This window comes from Microtus oregoni, unplaced genomic scaffold, assembly GCF_018167655.1.
Source record: "Microtus oregoni isolate MIOR12 unplaced genomic scaffold, Mior012 000020F_ref0000438, whole genome shotgun sequence".
Taxonomy (NCBI): Eukaryota; Metazoa; Chordata; class Mammalia; order Rodentia; family Cricetidae; genus Microtus; species Microtus oregoni.
The window spans coordinates 39,218,241-39,237,040 of NW_024543079.1; the positions used below are offsets into that span (position 1 = coordinate 39,218,241).

Below are 18,800 nucleotides of genomic sequence, written 5' to 3' on the forward strand. Positions count from 1 at the left end.
CCACGTTCTCAGAATACAAGCCTTGGCTTCTTCCCTCTTGGGTTCTCACAACTGTGTGGGTTTTTTCCCCTCCATTACACAATCTGCCTGCTGGTATAATTATCTGGTCATGTGTCTCACTCCTTGACCACAACATGATCAAAAAGTTGTAACTCATGCATCTTAGAATGCCCCACTGTGTTCTATCTGGGCCCATGTGCATTTGTGAGACCAAGGAGTTCGAGTGGGTCCCAGGAGTGTAGGCCCACTGGGATCCACAATGGGAGGAGGGGAAACTGCCTGGAATTTATGACAAGCCGGTGGCCTACATACATAGCCCGAGCTGCATAATAAGCTGGGAGATGAAGCAAATGGACCAAGTTGGCCTATGGTGTCAGAGAAGATGAACAAAGCTTATTAACACACGGGAAGAGCAGCGTGAGCACAGAACAGCTTCCCCGGAGCAACCCAGTTCTCTCACTGTGATGAAGTGGTCTGCCTCTGGCCTCAGCCTTCAGCCGCTTGGGATCCCCGTCCCTGCCTTGGAAAATTGATGGGCGAAGGTGCACTCTCCCAGTTTAAGGCATTTCTGTCAGTGTTAGCAAGAAAATACCAGCTTTGCGAATTCTCAGGGCATTCCCTATAACCGGAGAGTGGCTTGAATTGGACCAGACTGGAGCAACGCCTACCTGTGAGCTGCCTAGTTCCCATCCAGTCCCCTCCAGCTCAGGCAAGGCAGTCTTAACCTTATTTAACCCAAAAGGGAAGGCAGGGTGTATCAGTTTTAGTGTCGTTTTATTTGACCATCTGAAGGAACTGGTCCTAATCTGATTGTTCAAACTCGACCTGTCCACTCCAGCAGTGGCAGGTGGGGACGGAGTTCATGGCTAGTTTGGCTAGTTCTCTCTCTAACACCATGTGCTGAGGTAGAGAGGATTTCTCTTCAGCATGGGCCACATGCTGGTGTCATGGTTGATCAAACACACAGGAGTTGACAAAAGGCAGGGACAGCCCCCAGAGCAGCCTGCTGTCTGCCTTTCTGAGAGGCCTGGACACAGATGTATCCTGGTCTCCAGAAGACAGAAAACGAACAGCACAGAAAGCGAAATCAACAAACATGAAGCGAGAAGAGAGAAAGCTCAGGAGGAGACAGGGGCCATGTTTTCTGACCCAGTGAATGTTCTGGACAGCAGGAGACCCGAACCCTGTTGTGTCTAAGCACCAAGTAGGGATGACAGGGAGAGAGTTCTCCAGTCCTGGTGTCACACAGCTGGCTTGTGGCTGCAGACACACTCTCCACCTTGTAGAGTTTGCCGCATTTGCAGGAAGGAGCAAATCCAGCAAGCTAGCCATGCAGGCTGGGCTACACCCCCAGGGGCTCCCACATAACCTGCTGTGCAAGCTGACTGTGACAGCCTGGATCTTAAATGTCTCTCAAAAGCCTTCATCTTAGAGGCTTCGTCTTCAACTTGAAACCTTTAAGAGGCAAGGCACGGTGGCACGTCTTCTAGTCACTGGCAAGTACCCTCGGCATACTGGGTAGCGGGGCTCTTCTGTCCATCCAGCATCTTAGCACAGAGATGAAAGGCTTTGCTCTGTTACCCAGTTTCCCAAAGCAGGCACCGCAAAGCAGGGCACACACCCAATCCTGGACCAAAACCTTTGGAACCATAAGCCAAAACAGAGCTTTAGTCTCTTTTATCCCCATTCATTTTGTGGCACTGGGGATCAAACTGAGGGCCTCATGCATTATAGGCCAGTGTCCTACCACTGAGTATGTATACCCCAGCTTTTGGATGATGGACCTGCACCACTGTAGCCACTAGTCTTCTCTCTATATAAGTTACTTACTTGGGTTATTTGTTATAGCCACAGAAATCTGATCTACACATTGACTGAAAAGCATACATCAAAGCTGGAGACTTGTGGATAAACGCTCAGCTCAGTCAGGCTCCTTTCCTGAAGTGTTTTACTCCAGAATCAAACTTATTGCCATTTCCGATTCTCCACCGTCTTTGGCTTCTTGTTCATCCTCTTGGGTCTATGAGTGCCCAATTACCGTAGCACCATTTGGGGGAGAGGCTGTTGGGTTTGCTGTTGCCATTTCAGCAAACCAGGTGGTCCTATTTGTGTACATGTTTCATGTTTCTGCAGTCCCTGGCACGAGCCACTGAGTTGTGTGTGCACGCATCTACCAACAATGTAGTTTTGATTTCTCTAATTACAATGATTGGAACAGTTTTGACTGATGCCTCCCCTTCATTTGCTTTTCAAGGTCTGTCAGCCTTTTCTAGGTACTTGACATCACTTAAAATTTTCAGGATGATTCTGTTCCCAGCACTAAGAGATCCTTCAATAAGAATTATGTTAAACCCGTATATCACGATAAAAAGAACTTAAATGTTTACTGTGTAGAGGCTTCTAGTTGATGATTCTCTCCATTTGTATGGACCTACTTTGATTTGATTCATTAGCATTTTAATCAGTCCAAAACATTAAAGCCCCATACATTTTGGTAGATTTATCACTAGACGTGTGTGTGTGTGTGTGTGTGCACTTTAGTATACTGTACATTTAAAATGTACTTAGAAATTCAGTGTTCAGGTATTCATTACTAGTATTCAAAATATTATCAGTATTTTCATGTTGACCTTGTATCCATAACTTTGAAGGACTCAGTTTTTAGTTCCAACAATTAATTTCTTTCTTTCTTGTTTTTCTCCCCTTGTGTCTTGTTTTGAAACACCTTGCAGGTGAGTCTGACTGTCTGACACCATGACACAACATTGCCATCCACAGAGCAGCAAAGCTTATAGTTGACAAGAGTGCAATCTATCCATCTATCATATATCTATATACCATACCATACCATATCATACCATACCATACCATAGGAAACCAAAAACCCATAAACTTTTAAGTAAGTGTACCATTTTTGTGTTGGGTACGTTATGGCCATCCCAGGTACATACAGCATGTGGCTGCCAGTTGGACACACCTGCTAGTACTTTTTAAACAGATAAGCAAGCATGCCATATGTATGTCAACACTTGCTTTTCTTCTTCTCTTGTCCAAAAGGATACAGTTTGTATTTTTCTGCTTCTTGCCTTACTGCACTGGCTTCTAGAACCAAAGTCCCGGTTACTGTCTTTGTAGACTGCCTCCTTGGACCTTTAGTAAGCAGTGCCTCTTCTTCTTCCTCCTCTCCCTCCTCCCCCTCTGCTTGCTCTTCCTCATGCTGCTTCTGCAGTGTACAGTAGCCTGTTCCAGATTTTGAGTTATTTTTCTGCTTTATTTTCAACAGTTCTGGAATATGAAGCTTCCCGAGAGCCCAGAGGACTCTACACATGCTACGCCCTGGGTCAGCTCTCCCAGCTGGTTTGTCTCCTGATGTCTCTTTTAAGTGACTTCTTACATTATAAGAAATGATGGGCATGAGGAAGTCTGACTCTTCATACAACCTGGGTCTTTTACTTTGAAAGGCAGGCTAGTCTTGTTCCCATAATTGCTCCTAGTCGTGGCATTCATTGCTTTCTGCTCTGTGAGAGCCCTTTTGGGTGTCATCTATTAATCAGACAGCTGTGTGTGTGTGTGGGGGGGGGGCTGTGCTTAGTTGTCCTTCCCATCCAGCTGAGGCTTCAGAATGCAAGTTGTCTTGTCCCTGTCCAATCTCTGACAGTCCAGAAGGGACCAAAAAATGTAGAAAGACCTTGTCAAAGTTGGAAAGACTGCACCAGGAGACTGAGAGGGACAGCAATTGCTTAGCCTTCATGTGGACTACTTTTCCCTGATATTTTAGTGTAGAAACAACCCACTTTCTTTCCTTCCTCTGTCCCTCCCTTCCTCCCTCTTCTCCTTTCTCCCTGCCTGCTAATGAGTCCCTCCTCCTTCCCACCGCATGCTATAATTGGTATTCTGGTGGGTAGTTTTATTTCTTTTTCTTTAATGGACACCTAACCAGAAGCAAGCCACTAAAATTTAGTAAGGACAGAAGGAAGAGTTAGTTCATCGAGTGTAGAGAGCAGAAGTCACGAACTCTCAATAAATCCCGTTATTACTCAGGGTGCAGATGTGGCAGGTGGCAAGCAGGTGCTGGGGTTTGCCGCCTCGTCAGCCACCAGTGCGACTTTTCCCATAACGGTAGCTTTGGTGTCCCCTTATAGCTTTCTTCTGGGAAACGTGTGTTCTTCTAGACACAGGGCGACGATGTGACTGTCTGCTAGGCTGCATGCACAGCAGCAACACAGAAACCCACTGATGGCTGTCTCCACCCACCCTCGGAGGGAGCAGGTGCAGAGGGGAGCTCCCTGTGCACTTCAGATCCTGATCCCCATTTTACTGATGAAATGGCAAACACCAGCTAGACTCTCTTCCCTGATGACATTAACCTGTCTCTCAGTGCCAAATGCTCCTCTCAGCTTCCTGTGTGTGATTTCCATCAAACGCTTCTCAATTTGTGTCCCAAGTGATCGCTTCCCCTCGTGCCCTGTCTTCTAGAATTGCAACTTGAAATGAAATCTGCTCCGTACAGCTGTGCATAGAGGAAATGGGGGGACAGAGTACGCTAGGAGGCCTACCTCGTCACAGGCCCTGTGCCTGGCATGCTAGGGCAGGTCCCCAGAGAGCTGAGCCTGCCATGCTTGGAGGAAGGGCTCACTGCATTTCCAAACATGAGGATCTCTGCCACCTAGCTGCCTTTCTGCTTAGCTATTGATTTAGCGGTGCGACAAAAAAGTGTCGAGGGAAAGAACTGGCGGGATGGCCCCACAGCTGCTGTCATCTGCGTGCCGGTGTTCCCCTGGGTGATGAAGCACACACAGCCGGATCTTCGTGCTGTTCACAGCAGAATGGCGTTGGCCCTTTGCTCCTAAGCAGAGAGCTCTGTGAGGGGTCAGCTGAAGTGGAGAGTCCCACAGCAGAGCAGACCCTTGTTATAAGTCAAGAGACACCCTCCTCCTCTTCTCGTGGCTTCTGGCTTAGAGACCAAACTTTCAGAACAATTCTACGGTGACTATTCATGGCCACTCCCATTTGATTCCCTTTCAGGACTCCTGTCTAGATATCCACTCGAGAAAACCAGGTCTTCCTGGCCTGAAGGAGAACTAATTGCTACCTCGAGGCACCTCGAGGTCAGTTAGGGAAATGTGGAGATGTTGAAATGGAATACTCGGACACCCTCCCCTGGCAAGGCCGTTGTCAGGGTTCCTGTTCTGGCATCAACTTTAGGGCACACATCAGTGCACTTAAACTACTCTATAAATGGAAAACTCAGAACATACCTTGTCATGGCAACAACACTGGTAAGCACTCTGGAACCCACACAGCCAGCTAAATTTAATTTCCTGCAGAGATGTAGAGACTTAACCCTGATGTCGCCTCCTCTGAGGAGTCCTCCCTAAATCCATGTTGTCTTGGAGACTAGCTGAATGGTCCCCTATTATCAAATATCCCCCTGAGGGGTTAGTTTACTCCATGGTTTTTGCATATTTGGGGCACACTGAAGTCTCTAACTAGTCACCCAGGGCTATATAAAAGTAGTTGTCATTTGCATCGGCAGTGCCTAGTGCAGAGCCCGTCATATAACAGGTACTCACAAATGCTTTAAAAGTGGGATTGTGGCCGGGCAGTGGTGGCCTATGCCTTTAATCCCAGCATTTAGGAAGCAGAGGCAGGTGGAACTCTGTGAGTTTGAGGTCAGCCTGGTTTACAGAGGGAGTTCCAGGACAGCAAAGGCTGCTACAAAGAGAAACACTGTCTCAAAAAACAAAAAGAAACAAAGGAAAAAAAAAAGTGGGATTGCAGCAAATACCCGCAACAGCCGGAAAATAACTAACTCCTCTCTGCCTGCCATGGAGTCCAGGATCCCACCACCTTTCCTTGAATTTAAAGGTCCTGGGAGCTGAAAAGTTAGGCCTCTGTTCCAGAGGTCACTTCCAAAATTAACTTTTCACTGGGATGAGTACCCCCACTGATTTGGAGATGCGGTTTAAGCACAGCCGTGAAGAGCTTTGTCACAACCATGTGTGAGAAGCCCCCTAGGTGTGATGAATGGGACCTTCCAGGGTCATAGAGAGATGGGAAGGAGAGAAAACCATTTATTTCTGATTTCTACATCACCAGTATCTGTGTTCCTTCTGAGAGGCACAAGCCTGCAGACAAAATATCGCAAAGGAGCCAGACACTAAACCTTACCAGCCACATGATGGGAACTCAAGCCACTTTTGTTGAATAACCTTCTAAGGAAGTCCTAAGGGACTGCTGCGATCATGTGCACTCCCCTCTATGTGGCCCTTGATTGCAAGGAGTAGAGAAGAGCCTGGGGACAGAACAGTGGCTGAAGGCAGCACTCCACCATCACAGTCCCTGACACTGTGACGTCATTGGCACCGACGGGAGTCAGAATATGGACTGGTACGATTCACCCTGGACTGGATTTGGAAATTGCAGTCAAGCCCCCGATGAGAGCCCCTTTCTTCCTGTGTGGGAGGCTCAATCCCATGAGCAACCCCAGATGACTGACTGGTGCCTTGGGCATGTATTCTGTGTGACACCCCCTAAAGGGCCCCCGCTTGAGAGGCAGAGAGAAAGCTTTGCCGATCAGAGACTAGACACAGTCTCAAAGGCACAGAGCTGAGATGGGGTCCTGGGGGCTGAAAAGGGGCCACCTGCAGAAGAAAGCACGGGTGCCTGAGAAGAGGTGTTTGCGAGTAACCATTGGCTGCTAGGTTTGGCCTAAACTGGCTACCTCCTACACACGTTGAGAAAAGGAAGAGAGAGCAGTTAGAGAGCAGGAAAGAGGGAAAAACCCACCCCGCCCACTCGACAGGCACAAATTGATGCTTGCCAGAAGCCCGTAAGGGCGGGACAGTCCCCAGTGAATGCTCTGCTCAGAGGGTTAGTTGCCCTGATGAGTACCCTTTGGGAACCAAAGGTCACCTCTGAGCACAAAGGGACACAAAGGGCACCTGTGTGGACGTTCAGCGCTGTGCCCCGTGCTGGATGCTGAATGGCTCAGTCACTTCTCCCTGGTTAGGCAGTGTGGGGGGATGGGGACCTTGGCGAGAAGTGAAGCGGAAAGAATCTTTGTGACAATGACAGTTTAAGAAACACTGGACAGTCAGCTTGTTGGGTGCTTCTGAGCTTTTGGGAGGGGTGCCGAGCAGCGAAGCCGTCATGTGGAAAATTTCCTTTCTCCTCAGCACAGCCCTTTCCAAGCAAAGGCACTGGCATTGTGTTCCCAGTGAAAGCCCTCATTCCTGACAGGATTCCATCAGGCTAGGAGAAAAGTGCCTGCTTCTGGAAGAGGTTGACTTGGTAAATGTGGAAGGCTGAAGGGCCAGGTGGTGTCTGCCGCTAGGCGATGTCTGGTTTGAAGAAAGGCTCCGGGGTCTCTGGTTTCTTAGAACATGGATAGATGGGAAAAACAGTTGCATCTGGCCGGACTTGGTGGCAAAAGAATGCGTCAGAGGGAGGCCCTCTTCCCACATCTGCCCAAGTTCCTCTGCACCTGGGCCAGCACTAATGCCTTGTGGGTTAAGGTATGATGCTGAGGAAGCTTCCAGAAGCATTTGACCCTGCCAACTCACCGTTATTTCTGTGAATTTGCTCAGCCTGGGTCTCTTACCTGGAAGCTATGCCCATCATCCTCAGGGGCCCTGCATATGGTGCCAGGTGAATGGGAAACAGGAGAGATGTTTGTCATGTCTCCTCAAGGCAAAGGATCACCATCCCACCAGGAGACAGCTCCCCTCCCTGTCATGGTTGCCAGTTCATGGGCAGCCCTTACCAAAGGTCAGCAATTTGGGAGCAGAAGTGCAAGGCTCCGTGATAAGCAGGCCTCACTGGCTGCCTGTTGCTTTATTTTCTTATTTTCAAAGGCAGCTTCGTTCTTTTTACTTTTTTCTATGGGCCATGGGTTGTGATGTCAGGTTCTATTTACAGAAATGTCTGTCATCACTGTTCTAGCCAAGGTCTTACTTAGTCAGGCAAAGTGAGTTGGGCCCAAGTTGGAAGGTTGAACATGGGAAACATTCTGGGCATTCACCGCACCTTGCCGGCCAGGGAAGCTCTACTGCCTTGCTTCAAGGGTAGCACTACCTTTTGCCTCCTGAACTGGGGAGCAGTGGCAGCTCCCGAGAAGGGCCACTATCCCATGAGCATCCTACTTATTTTTCCAGCTTATCCAAGGGAGGCCTGGAGGTCTGGAAGTGGCCTTGAGAGGTTTTAGTCCCAGGGAGGCTCCTGATTTCCCAGATGGAAAACAAATACTGCCTATCAGGTGTGTCAGGAACTTCACAGGTGCCAGAACAAGGTGAGGAGGGGTAAATGTCAGATTAGGGCATGATGGTCCAAGTACAGATGTCACCGAGAGACTGACAGTCGGTCATCCAGCATGGAGGCGTAGGTTCTAAAAGTGTCAGGACAAACCTGGTGGGAACAGGAACCAAAGAGTCTTCACAAGCACTGAGAGAGAAGCTGGAGGGGAAAGTAGAACTGTTTGATTGATTGAGAGAGGGTATGCGTTACCTACACGCTGCTGGGACCAAACTGTTTGGTTGAGAGAAGGTATGAGTTACCTACACGCTGCTGGGACCAAAATACCTACCAGAAGCAACCAGAGAGAGGAAATGCCTTGTGGCTTTCAAGGGTTTCAGCTCATAGTGGCGGGGAAGCGTGGCCGCATTCATGGCAGTGGGAGAGGGTGGTGGTGCCTGCTTAAATCACAGGAAACCAGGAGCCAGGCTATAACCATTAAAGCCACTCCCTCAAATTCACCAGCTGAGTCTTACTTCCTGAATAGTGCCTTTACCTGGGGGACAAGGGTTTCAAACATTAGTCTGTAGGTGACATTTTAGGTTTAAACCATAGCAGGGAGGGATTTTGAGCTTGACTGAGGAAGAGGAGGGCCCAGATGCCCTGTTTGTCTAGGTCAGACATGGCTTATGATTGTCATCTAAGCTAAATTTCCCTTTTACTTGCAAAAAATAAAAAATCCAGGTTTGGATGACAGATTCTGCAATCATCCTTTTCCAAAGGTGGGGTGGACTTAGGCACAGAAATGAATCTAGAAAATGAGATGTAGGACATGGGGCACCTGAGTCACCTTGACAGAGGCTGAAGGAGAGAGAGCAGTGGGGAGGGCCGAATGGATTCTCTCTGATGCATGTTTGGCATCATAGGCTATAACCATGTCCAACCAAACATCGGCAGGGTGTGCACGGGGTCATACGGGGCCTGGTGACAGCTTCAGGATAGAGAAAAGCCATCTACCATATCATCATTTTGAGGCCATTGGAGGGGAAGATTGTGACAGGAGCCTAAAGAGGGGACTGGGATGAGTATAGACTTGCTCAGTGTGAGCTGGGGGAGCCTCAGGGAGTGGTCGGTACAGCCAGGAGTAGGCAGCTTTCTAGGATGGCGACCACCATGACCTGGAAGGACTAATGTAGTCAAGACCCCAAACTGATGAAGAGACAGGGAAGCAGGAGGAGGCAATCTAGCAACAGCGAGGACAAGTAAGTGGTTTGTAGAATCTAGGTATCTTCTCTGCTCCAGCAGTGCTGGGGAAAGGCCACAAGCCCCTCACCTCCATCTCTCCACTCAGGGCCTCATTCCCAGCCCTTTCAAGGCTGAAGTGGTAGGAAGAGCCCCAGTCAAATCACACTGGCCTTGATCCTACTTGGCATATGGGAGTCACAGGGTCACTCTCCTCTCCCACGGGTGAGAAACTTCCTGGTGTGCCAGAGCATTTGTGTGTGATCAGAAGAAGCAGGAGGGAGAGGATGCTGACACACAGCTAGTTAACAGGAGAATGGAGGCCTGATTGATCCCACAGTGACAATCTGCATTTGGACTGTCGTGTACTAGACTGAACAGCTGTCCCTTCATGTTCTGGCGTGTGGTGGAATTCCTTACACATCTGATAGGACAGAAGAGGATGTGACTGACAAACCAGGAGGACAGAACCCCAAGCCAGCACAGTTGTGTCTTGTGTCCATCAAAGCTTGGATTCCTGTATGTGCTCTTATGGTATTGTGGGGAGGGGGCACTGGGAGCGGGGCTTTTCTGTAGGTCCTCTTATCACTGGCTATGCCAGGGAGCAGCTAAAGGATCCAGAGGTCTTGACTTCCCCTCCCTGCTTGCTTATCCTGATCATGGGCAGAGGCTCTGGCTTTGACCATCTGGAGTCCCACCAACCACTTCTGATTCTTCCAGGGGAATTTGAATCTGGCATAGCTATATGTTTCTCTGTGCTCAACTTTTACTATCTTCTCAGAGCTCCATGTAACTTTCACAGGTTAGACTAAAGTACCTGTGAAGTGGGATGCCCTTCTGCATGCTGTGAATATGTTTTATTACCACTGGTTAATAAAGAAGCCCCTTTGGCCTATGGCACGGCAGATATAGCTAGGTGGGAAATCCAAATGGGCATAGGGAGAAAGAAGGCAGAGTCAAGGGAAACACCAGCAGCTACCAGAGAAGCAAGATGTGACATAACAAGCCATGAGCCTTGTGGTAAAATATAGAATAATAGAAATGGGTTAATTTAAACGTAAGAGCTAGCTAGTAGTAAGCCTGTGCTATCGGCCAAACTTTTATAATTAATATAAACCTGAGTTTATTTGGGAACTGGAGGGCAGGAGAGAAACCTCCAGTTACATACCTGTCCTCTAGCTTCAGTAATGCTTGACAGTAGGAATCAACAAATTGCATGGAAAAGTAGTAACATCATACCATCATTGGTCCAACCTCCCCCCCACACACACGTGTGTGTGTGTGTGTGTGTGTGTGTGTGTGGTATGTGTATGGGGGGGCTTTATGTTGAAAGTGCACCACTCCACTACCACATATCATACAGTCAAGTTTCCCAAATTTGGGGGAAATTAGAAGGCTCAGAAGATCCCAGGTACAGTGAATGAGCATTACCCTGGGAACATCACCTTCTTGGCCACAGTTTCCCCCAACAAGTAAACATTTATGGCTTTGTTGTTGTTGCTTTTGGCCTTCAACAAATTTTCATGAGGTGAAGTAGAATTTTGAAATTTATAAAAGGGAATAATAAATATGAAGTGTTAAATTGGGGTGGTAGAAGAGAGGGCAGGATAGAAGAGGGAGTGTGGAGAGGGATATATAACACTAGGGACCTTTCAAAGAACTCATATAGAAACCTACTCTAGAAGCTTTATCAAAATACATATACATACATATATGTGTGCGAATGTGTGTGTATTCATACATGCATACACATATGTTAATAAAATGAGTTAAAATAGAATTACTCTAAAATTGGTTAACAATGTCTGTACTAGATACACTATCTTACAAATGAAAAGCCCAGTGCCAGGAGTTGGCTACTTATTTTGGAGTTGTTGGCCAGTGAGATTCCACAGACCTCAAATATTATAGGCTATCTCCAATACTCTTGGTCAACTCCAGAACTTGACAGTAAGACCTATTGCTAAAGACACAACCACATCAATGAATATAAATATGGAGAATTCAAGCTGGTACTAACATGGAAGCTGTATCCCTACTGGATAGATTTTATCATTCTGAAAGGTTCTATGCACACTATCAGAGCAGGAAAGTAACCATTAATGCTATCTAGCTGTGAATCTTGTGAGCTACCGTGATGATTAGCTTGGTAAGACATGTCTTATGACTTAACAGTGGCAGGAACATTATAGAAGTAACCAACTACTTTCTGATTGGATTTAATCTCTGTTCCATAAATTGAAACCGTACTTGGCCTGATAATGGGCCTAGGGACTATGGTTACACAGGTCACGGGCAGTAGCTGAAAATCTATTATTATTATTCTGCTAAATGGATGTATTATTAATTTGACTCCTAATGACTTATCATTACACATAGATCAATGAATCCTCAACCTTCATCAGAGAAGTTTCTATTTCACTTTTTATTACACATAGATAGATGGTGATTAACATAGACCCACAACTGGCCAAGGTGCAGAGACTTTGGAAGGTTCAGCCCTGAATGGAACATCTATACCGCACTTCCTCTTTTCATGGCTCAGAGATCATTGTAGCAGAGGCTATGGAAAGATTGTAAGAACCAGAGAGAGGGTGACTACAACCAAACAGTGTCTTCTGGGCACAGGAGGACAGCTGTGCATATGAACTCCCAGTGACTGTGACAGCACGCAAAAGACCTGTGCACACCCAGACAAAATCCCAGCAGGGAGAGGGGAGCAACTGAGAGCTGCTGGGGGAGGAAAATTAGTTGCTTTTCTAAACACGGAGCCCCTCATAGGCTGCCCACATTTCAGTATTAGGTCACACTTCTAGGAATATTTGGGCAGCACAAATTGGACTTGATGGATTTTAATGGGGGACATAAAGTAAGGTGGGTATAGAAGGGGGGGGCAGATTGGAGAAGAATTGAGAGATCGAGATGAATAAGGTCAAAATACATTGTTGAAATTCTCAGCTATACACACACACACACACACACGCACGCACACACACACATGAAATTTACTACAGATAAACTCCAAAGTACGCTAGTGTGAACACACACTGGACAGCTGATCAAGTATGTTCAAAACGACCTACTGTTTTTTTACACATATCCACAAAAAATCCTACCCATTCCTGTCACACCCACATAGTGGCCTCTCATAGGTGACATGAAAGAAACCTCAATCTCTTGAAGAAAAAGTCACAAAGTAGTTTTGGTAGATATGAACTGAGCACATAATTTTGTTCAGTAAAACTCCTTTGATGAGGCCTGCTCAAATATCTTGAAGATGCTGTAAAAACACCACAGATGATCTCTCAGTTATTGTGGTCATACAGGCTGAAAAGCCACCAGGGAAGACACAAACATAGAGAGGCACCCACATTCCAGAGCATCTTGAGAAAGCCTGATTTTTATCCCACATCTAAATGTTTGTTTCTAACCAAGTGGACTAGAGAAGCCAGGCCGGCATGAAAAGCAACAGGTGACAGTTTGGGAGGAGGGGCCTTCAATTTGCTGCTTTCACCTACTTGTCTGAGACCAGAAGAAATCTAGAGAGGGGCGCGGACCTGTAACCGGCAGGATAATTAGAAGTGGGTCTGATGGTGTGGGCTCCTGAGCTTAGTGCTCAGTTCTCTAACCCACACACCTCTGCGATTCCCACATAAGTTCCCGGAGAGACTCGTGGAGCGGGATGGAGGGGAGCCCGGGAGCTTCTCCCCCTGAAGAAGGGTCGAGTGACCAGGTGAGAAGAGGTGTCAAAGAGCAGATGGGAGAAGATGGCAGACAGGATGGAAGAAGACGGCAGAGACTCTCTGTGTGAACAGTGAATGACGCTGGTTAAAAGGTGAGTGTCCCCGGGCGGTGGTGGCTCACGCCTTTAGTCCCAGAACTCGGGAGGCAGAGGCAAGTGGATCTCTGTGAGTTCGAGGCCAGCCTGGTCTACAAGCGCTAGTTCCAGGACAGGCTGCAAAGCTATAGAGAAACCCTGTCTCAAGAAACAAACAAACAAACAAAAAACCCCAAAACAAGGGAGTGTCTACAACCCAAGGCTGCCTCAAGATCACAGGAAGCCAACCTGTACTTGAACGAACAGGCTAAGGGATGGAGCTCAGGGCAGGGAATAAAACCAGTGTGGAAGACCTGAGACCAGCAAGAGAGCTTAAGTGTCTGGATCTGTTGTGCCAAGTCATCCTGGACTCAGATGAACCAGGTCTCCCATACCAACCCAACACTTGGAATCAGCAGCCCTTCTTTATTATAAAATAAACATCACTGAAAGTTTTATTTTTAAACAAAAAATAGACAGACCGAAAATATCACACCTTAGGCAAATGAGTTGAAAATCCCTTAGAGTGACATCCTATTTTTTTTTCCCACCCATTTCTCAAGTCTGAAGACACCTGGTAAAGGGTCTGTATTTAGGTAAAGAAATGCAACTCCTGGTACATACGGTTTCCTGGTGGCACAGAATGGAAATGACATCATGGAAACACTGGTGTTCAAGGTCAGTCTGTACATTGCTAGGTGAAAACAGGAGGCTTAGTCATCAGTGGAAATGCGTGTACGCCTCTACCCTGATGAGCTGCTCTCCCCTCCAGTTTTACTAAAATCCGCAGGCTGCTTGCCTGAACTCTTCGGGATCTCCTAGATGCGCAGCCTAAATATAGGTTATACCTCACCTCTGTCCGTGCCGTCTGGGAGGAAATAAAGTGATTGTTGCTGAGAAGAAGGGGAGTTTGTTTTGACTTAAGGACAAAGAGCCCATGACATGAGTTGACTGTCTCGGTGGTTGACACGAGAGGTCTAATTTGTGTGGCGTTCCCTCTGATGGCGAAAGGGAAGACGAGGCCAACTGGGAAGGTGTGGGATCCTTTGTCTTAATTAAAAATATAGTCGGAGACATGGAATTTGGCCAAGTCTCATAAATCTGCTACAAGAATCGAGACTGTCAGATAAGTTTAAATAAAACCAACCAAACCCGCAGAGAATCACGTCAGCTCCTGCAAGTCGTCGACACCCACTTTCCTGTCACTTCTGTGTTCTACAGACGGTGGTTGTGCTCATTACCCAGCCACCCTCCCGCCAGCCACTGACAAGCATATCCCTCTGGAGCACAAAATTCAGAGATGATAAATCTACTCCCGCTTGTGAAACACGGAACTCTCCTTTGGGCAATCAGAATGCGAGGAGGCTTTAAGGCAATAAGGACTTATCTGATAACCTACCTTCATTAGCAAGGCCTGGTCCTCCCTGTCCGGACAGCGCCTCACGGCCAGCGCAAACTGCTCTAGTGCAACTGGAAGGGAAGAGAGAGAAAGGTGAGTGACCTCCCTGGGGACTGCCAGCACATCTGTGCCATAGCCTCGTGGCTATGGCAGAAACAAATGGCATGATAGCCATGCCAGCTTAGGGACACAGAGTTCCCTGCCTGTCCACTGCATGGGCTGGCATCTGTGTGCAGAGACTTTCCCATGGTCACAAGGCCACTAGAGTCAGCCAGCCTCCAGGGAAACCACCAGAAAGTCTTGGGTTCAGCCACGGCATGAGCCACCCTGAGAGACCACACTCTGTTCCTACTCCGGTGACTTCATGAAGGGAATCCAAACTCTGCCTTGGTATCTTTGATGTCAGCTTTCAGCCATGCTCTTCCACAGTGATTTCCATGCATTAGTTCACTGTGTGGCGGAAACATGACATGGCCCCAAACGTTGACCCAAGTAAGTCCCAGACTCCCCGAGTGTATTTAACCATCTTTCCTCAACCAATTTGTTTGACAGAATGGTTAAGGGAATCACAAGATGGTTTACAAAAATGCTCTAATGGGTACTTAAATTATTCTGAATGTTTCTGTGCACGTTACAGTTTCCATAAAGGAACCCCCTCTTCTCTACACCCATGGCCAGTCTCTCATCAAAGTCTGCCATGTGAGTACCATTTTTTAATCTAACTAAACACAGAGACACAGACTTTCTTCCTTGCACATGGTTTTGACTATATTATTTCACTTTTAAAGATGTCTTGGCATCCCTGGACTCTAATCCTCTTCTGGTGACAGGGACTAACCCATCTAGATTGTCCTCTTACTGCTGGACTGAGGGCTGGGGTCACACTTCTCTTCTGCTGTCAATCATCCAGACGAGTATGGCATCTGAACCCCGCAGGCTCGCCTATCCAACCGGGCAAAGTAACAGATTACCCTAGGTTCCATCCTGACCTGCCCAAACCCTGTGTGAGTGGGCAGAGGTTTCTGATTTAAACCTGAAATATTGACCAGAGACCTCTGTTTAAATGCTTGGCCCCAGGGTGCTATTTTGGAAGATTCTAGAAATGTTTGGAGTTGCGTCTAGCTGGAGGAAGGAGACCAATAAGGGTGATTCCTGGTCCTGCCTCCCAACCCTACTCTCTGATTCCTGGTCTGTTGTGGTGAGAAAAGCTCCTGCCCTACACTCCTGCCCCCATGGAAAGACCTGCCCTGCCAGCCCTTCCCTGCCATGATAGACTGCAACCCTTTGACACAGTAGGCAGATGCTTCATTCAGGTGGAATAGCTTCCTGATCTAAAGATCAGTTCTTTGTGTAGCTGTTGGAGTGAGAACATAGAGGGAGGCTTGAAACTCCAGAACATCTGGCCACCTTAATAATTCCACGGGCTTCTTATCATAACTTGCACGCTTTTGTGAGAGTAGAGAGAAGGGCAAAATGAGGTCACCTGCTCACAGATACCGTTGGCCATGTGCTCTGGGAACTTTAGGAACCTCTGAAACCTAGGGCAGAAGCTATCAATCACCTCCTTTAAGCAGATCTTTGTGGCAGTTACCAGAAAAATCCAACTGTTTGCCTGTGGCCTGGAATGGGTGAGCATTCAATAAAATGTGCCTAAATGTGCCTCCACCTGCTTAGGGCTGAAGACCAATAAACTAAAGGCAAGGCAAGACATTGGGGGCACTCACTGCAGCAGGGGACTTCCTTACACACGGAGCAGCAGGCAGTGTGAACATTCACGCCATACCATTTTGATTGACTTATTTATGAGTCATGCCCTCTGATCCTCCAAGTTCACAGTAGGAACTGCTGAGAAGCCATCCCTACAAGTTTTCTGTGTGGTCCCCTTGGATACAGAAGAATACTCATATATACATGTAAAATCTATGGGGATTTTATTGATTAGCCAGACTGCCAATTAAGAGAGAACTTTGGAGTGATTTTGAGAGACAAAATTCTCTTTCTCTTTCTCTCTGTGTGCATGTATAATGAATATAATATATATGTTATCTATCTATGTATCTCAAAAGATACCTTCATCAGTTATTTGGATTAATCTAAAAATCATATCCCCATCAAGTATCCAATATCCATTCTGCTGCATCTGTTCAGAGGTTTTAAGTGTCAACAGATGAAGGTAAAATCTGATTTAAAAAAAAAAAACCCTCACTTTACAGTACAGAGAGAGCTCATTAGTCAAAAGCCCTTGCTGTTATGGTGGATGACCCAAGTTAGGTTCCTGGCATCCCTGTCTGGTGACTCACAACCACCTGTTGCTCCAGCTCCAGGGATCTGACACCTCTGGACTCCTCCAGCACCTGCCCACGTGTGGTACATACTCACACAGAACACACAGATATACCCGACTTGAAAAACAAAACTAAAAACATTCTTAAAACTTTGCTTTAAAATTACCTTGTGGTCTCTCCCTATTTAACACTCTATGCCACTTTAGGCCAGTATTAAAGCATGTTAAATTATCATATCTGTCAATGGATGTTTCTCTTTTTTTCCCTTCACTTCTCAGGTTTCTGAGCAAAAGCCACCAGAGCATTATGTTTTCTCTGCAAATAAAAGCCTGTAAGTCCTCAGCAGGGAGAGAGGAAAATTCATGGAGAGAGGACACAGTGCCATTTCTCCTCTTGGCATTGGGGATCTACAATAAGTTAAAAATGAAGTTTTTATCTCTGGTGATTTATCAAGCTCAAGATCTCACAAAAGATAACAGATGCTCCAAAGAAAGAATACATCATCTTAATGCTTCATTTTGACACTCTGGGTATCTAAAAAGCACATATCTCCAACAGCTCCCCTCTAAAAACACAATAGTTTCCATGATTTACACATTTACTATGTGTTTTATGACACACTGAACTGAGAACATGTCAGGAGGGGCCACCGAAGACAATGGTCAGACTCGAAACACGCAGATTATTTATAGACAAAAGCTCAAGGACTGAAAGAAAATCTGGTTGTCAACAGACAGTTGCTTTTGCAATTTTTTTTTCTGTCTAGTTCATTTTGGTTTTTGTGTGGGTGGCTCATGTGAACTCAAAGGTTATTTGCTAAGTGTTTTGGAGACTAGAATATGCTGCCCTTTAAAACTCATGCTTAAACGTGCGCTCCTGGCAAATATGTCTAACTTTATAGTACGCGACGGGGTAATAGTGTTTTAATATAACATCATATCCAGAATTGCCATGGTGAGACAGTTTCTGCATGTCTATTTTTATTGGTGGTGTGGAAGCCTTAATCTTTTTTTTAAAGATTTTGAATGTATTGCACATGTATTTGTTCATGCATGCAGGTGTGCCTGTGTGTGTGTGTGTGTGTGTGTGTGTGTGTGTGTGTGTGTGTGTGCATGCATACATGACTGCATGCACATTGCAGCCAGAGGTTATGTTAGGTGTCTTTTTCTATTACTTATACCCTATTCGTTTTTGTTCCTGAACTTGGAGCTCACTGATGGAGCTAGACTGGCTGACCAAGGGACCCTAGGAATTCTGCCTGTCCCCTAAAGGTCTTATTCTTAAACCTGATGCTAATGGAAAATCTATTTTGTTTTACTCTTTCACATTTCCCTCCATCAGCATGGATACTAATGGATACTTATTATTTTGAGATGATTTGGTGTTTCCTCCCCCCCCATATATTTACTTATATTCAGTTCAGAATGCTGACACAGATCTTTGCAGTTTACTGTACAAGGTAAATTTTTAAATCACATGGTGGAAAACAGGGGGGCAGGAACATACTTCACAGCCAGGGAGGGCAGGTTTCTGTTGCCTTTTCAGTGGTTCTGAGCAGCCCGACACCATATGACCCAGATGTAGCGCCCTCAGCATGTGCACAAAGGTTCCACAGATCCTTGCTCAGCCTGATGCATTGCTGCTCTATTCACAATAGCTAGGAAACGGAAACAACTTAGATGCTCTTGAACAGATGAATATGGAAATTCGATGCACACTATGGAATATGACTCAGCAGTAAAGGAAAACGAAATTATGAACTTTGCAGCTACACGGATGGAACTAGAAAAGAGCACAGTGAGCAAGGTAGCCCAGACCGAGAAAG

At 46.5% G+C, this 18,800-nt stretch overlaps 1 protein-coding gene and 1 pseudogene across 1 annotated transcript in view; both read right to left on the bottom strand.

Moving 5' to 3' along the window:
- Acoxl (acyl-CoA oxidase like) overlaps positions 1–18,800 on the bottom strand; it is a 238,241-nt gene that overhangs the window by 25,924 nt on the left and 193,517 nt on the right. Inside the window, exon 15 of the mRNA XM_041670171.1 lies at positions 14,691–14,761. Coding sequence (XP_041526105.1) covers positions 14,691–14,761 — 71 coding nt within the window. The remainder of the gene's footprint in view (positions 1–14,690; positions 14,762–18,800) is intronic.
- Positions 10,803–10,954, bottom strand: LOC121460589 (annotated as a pseudogene).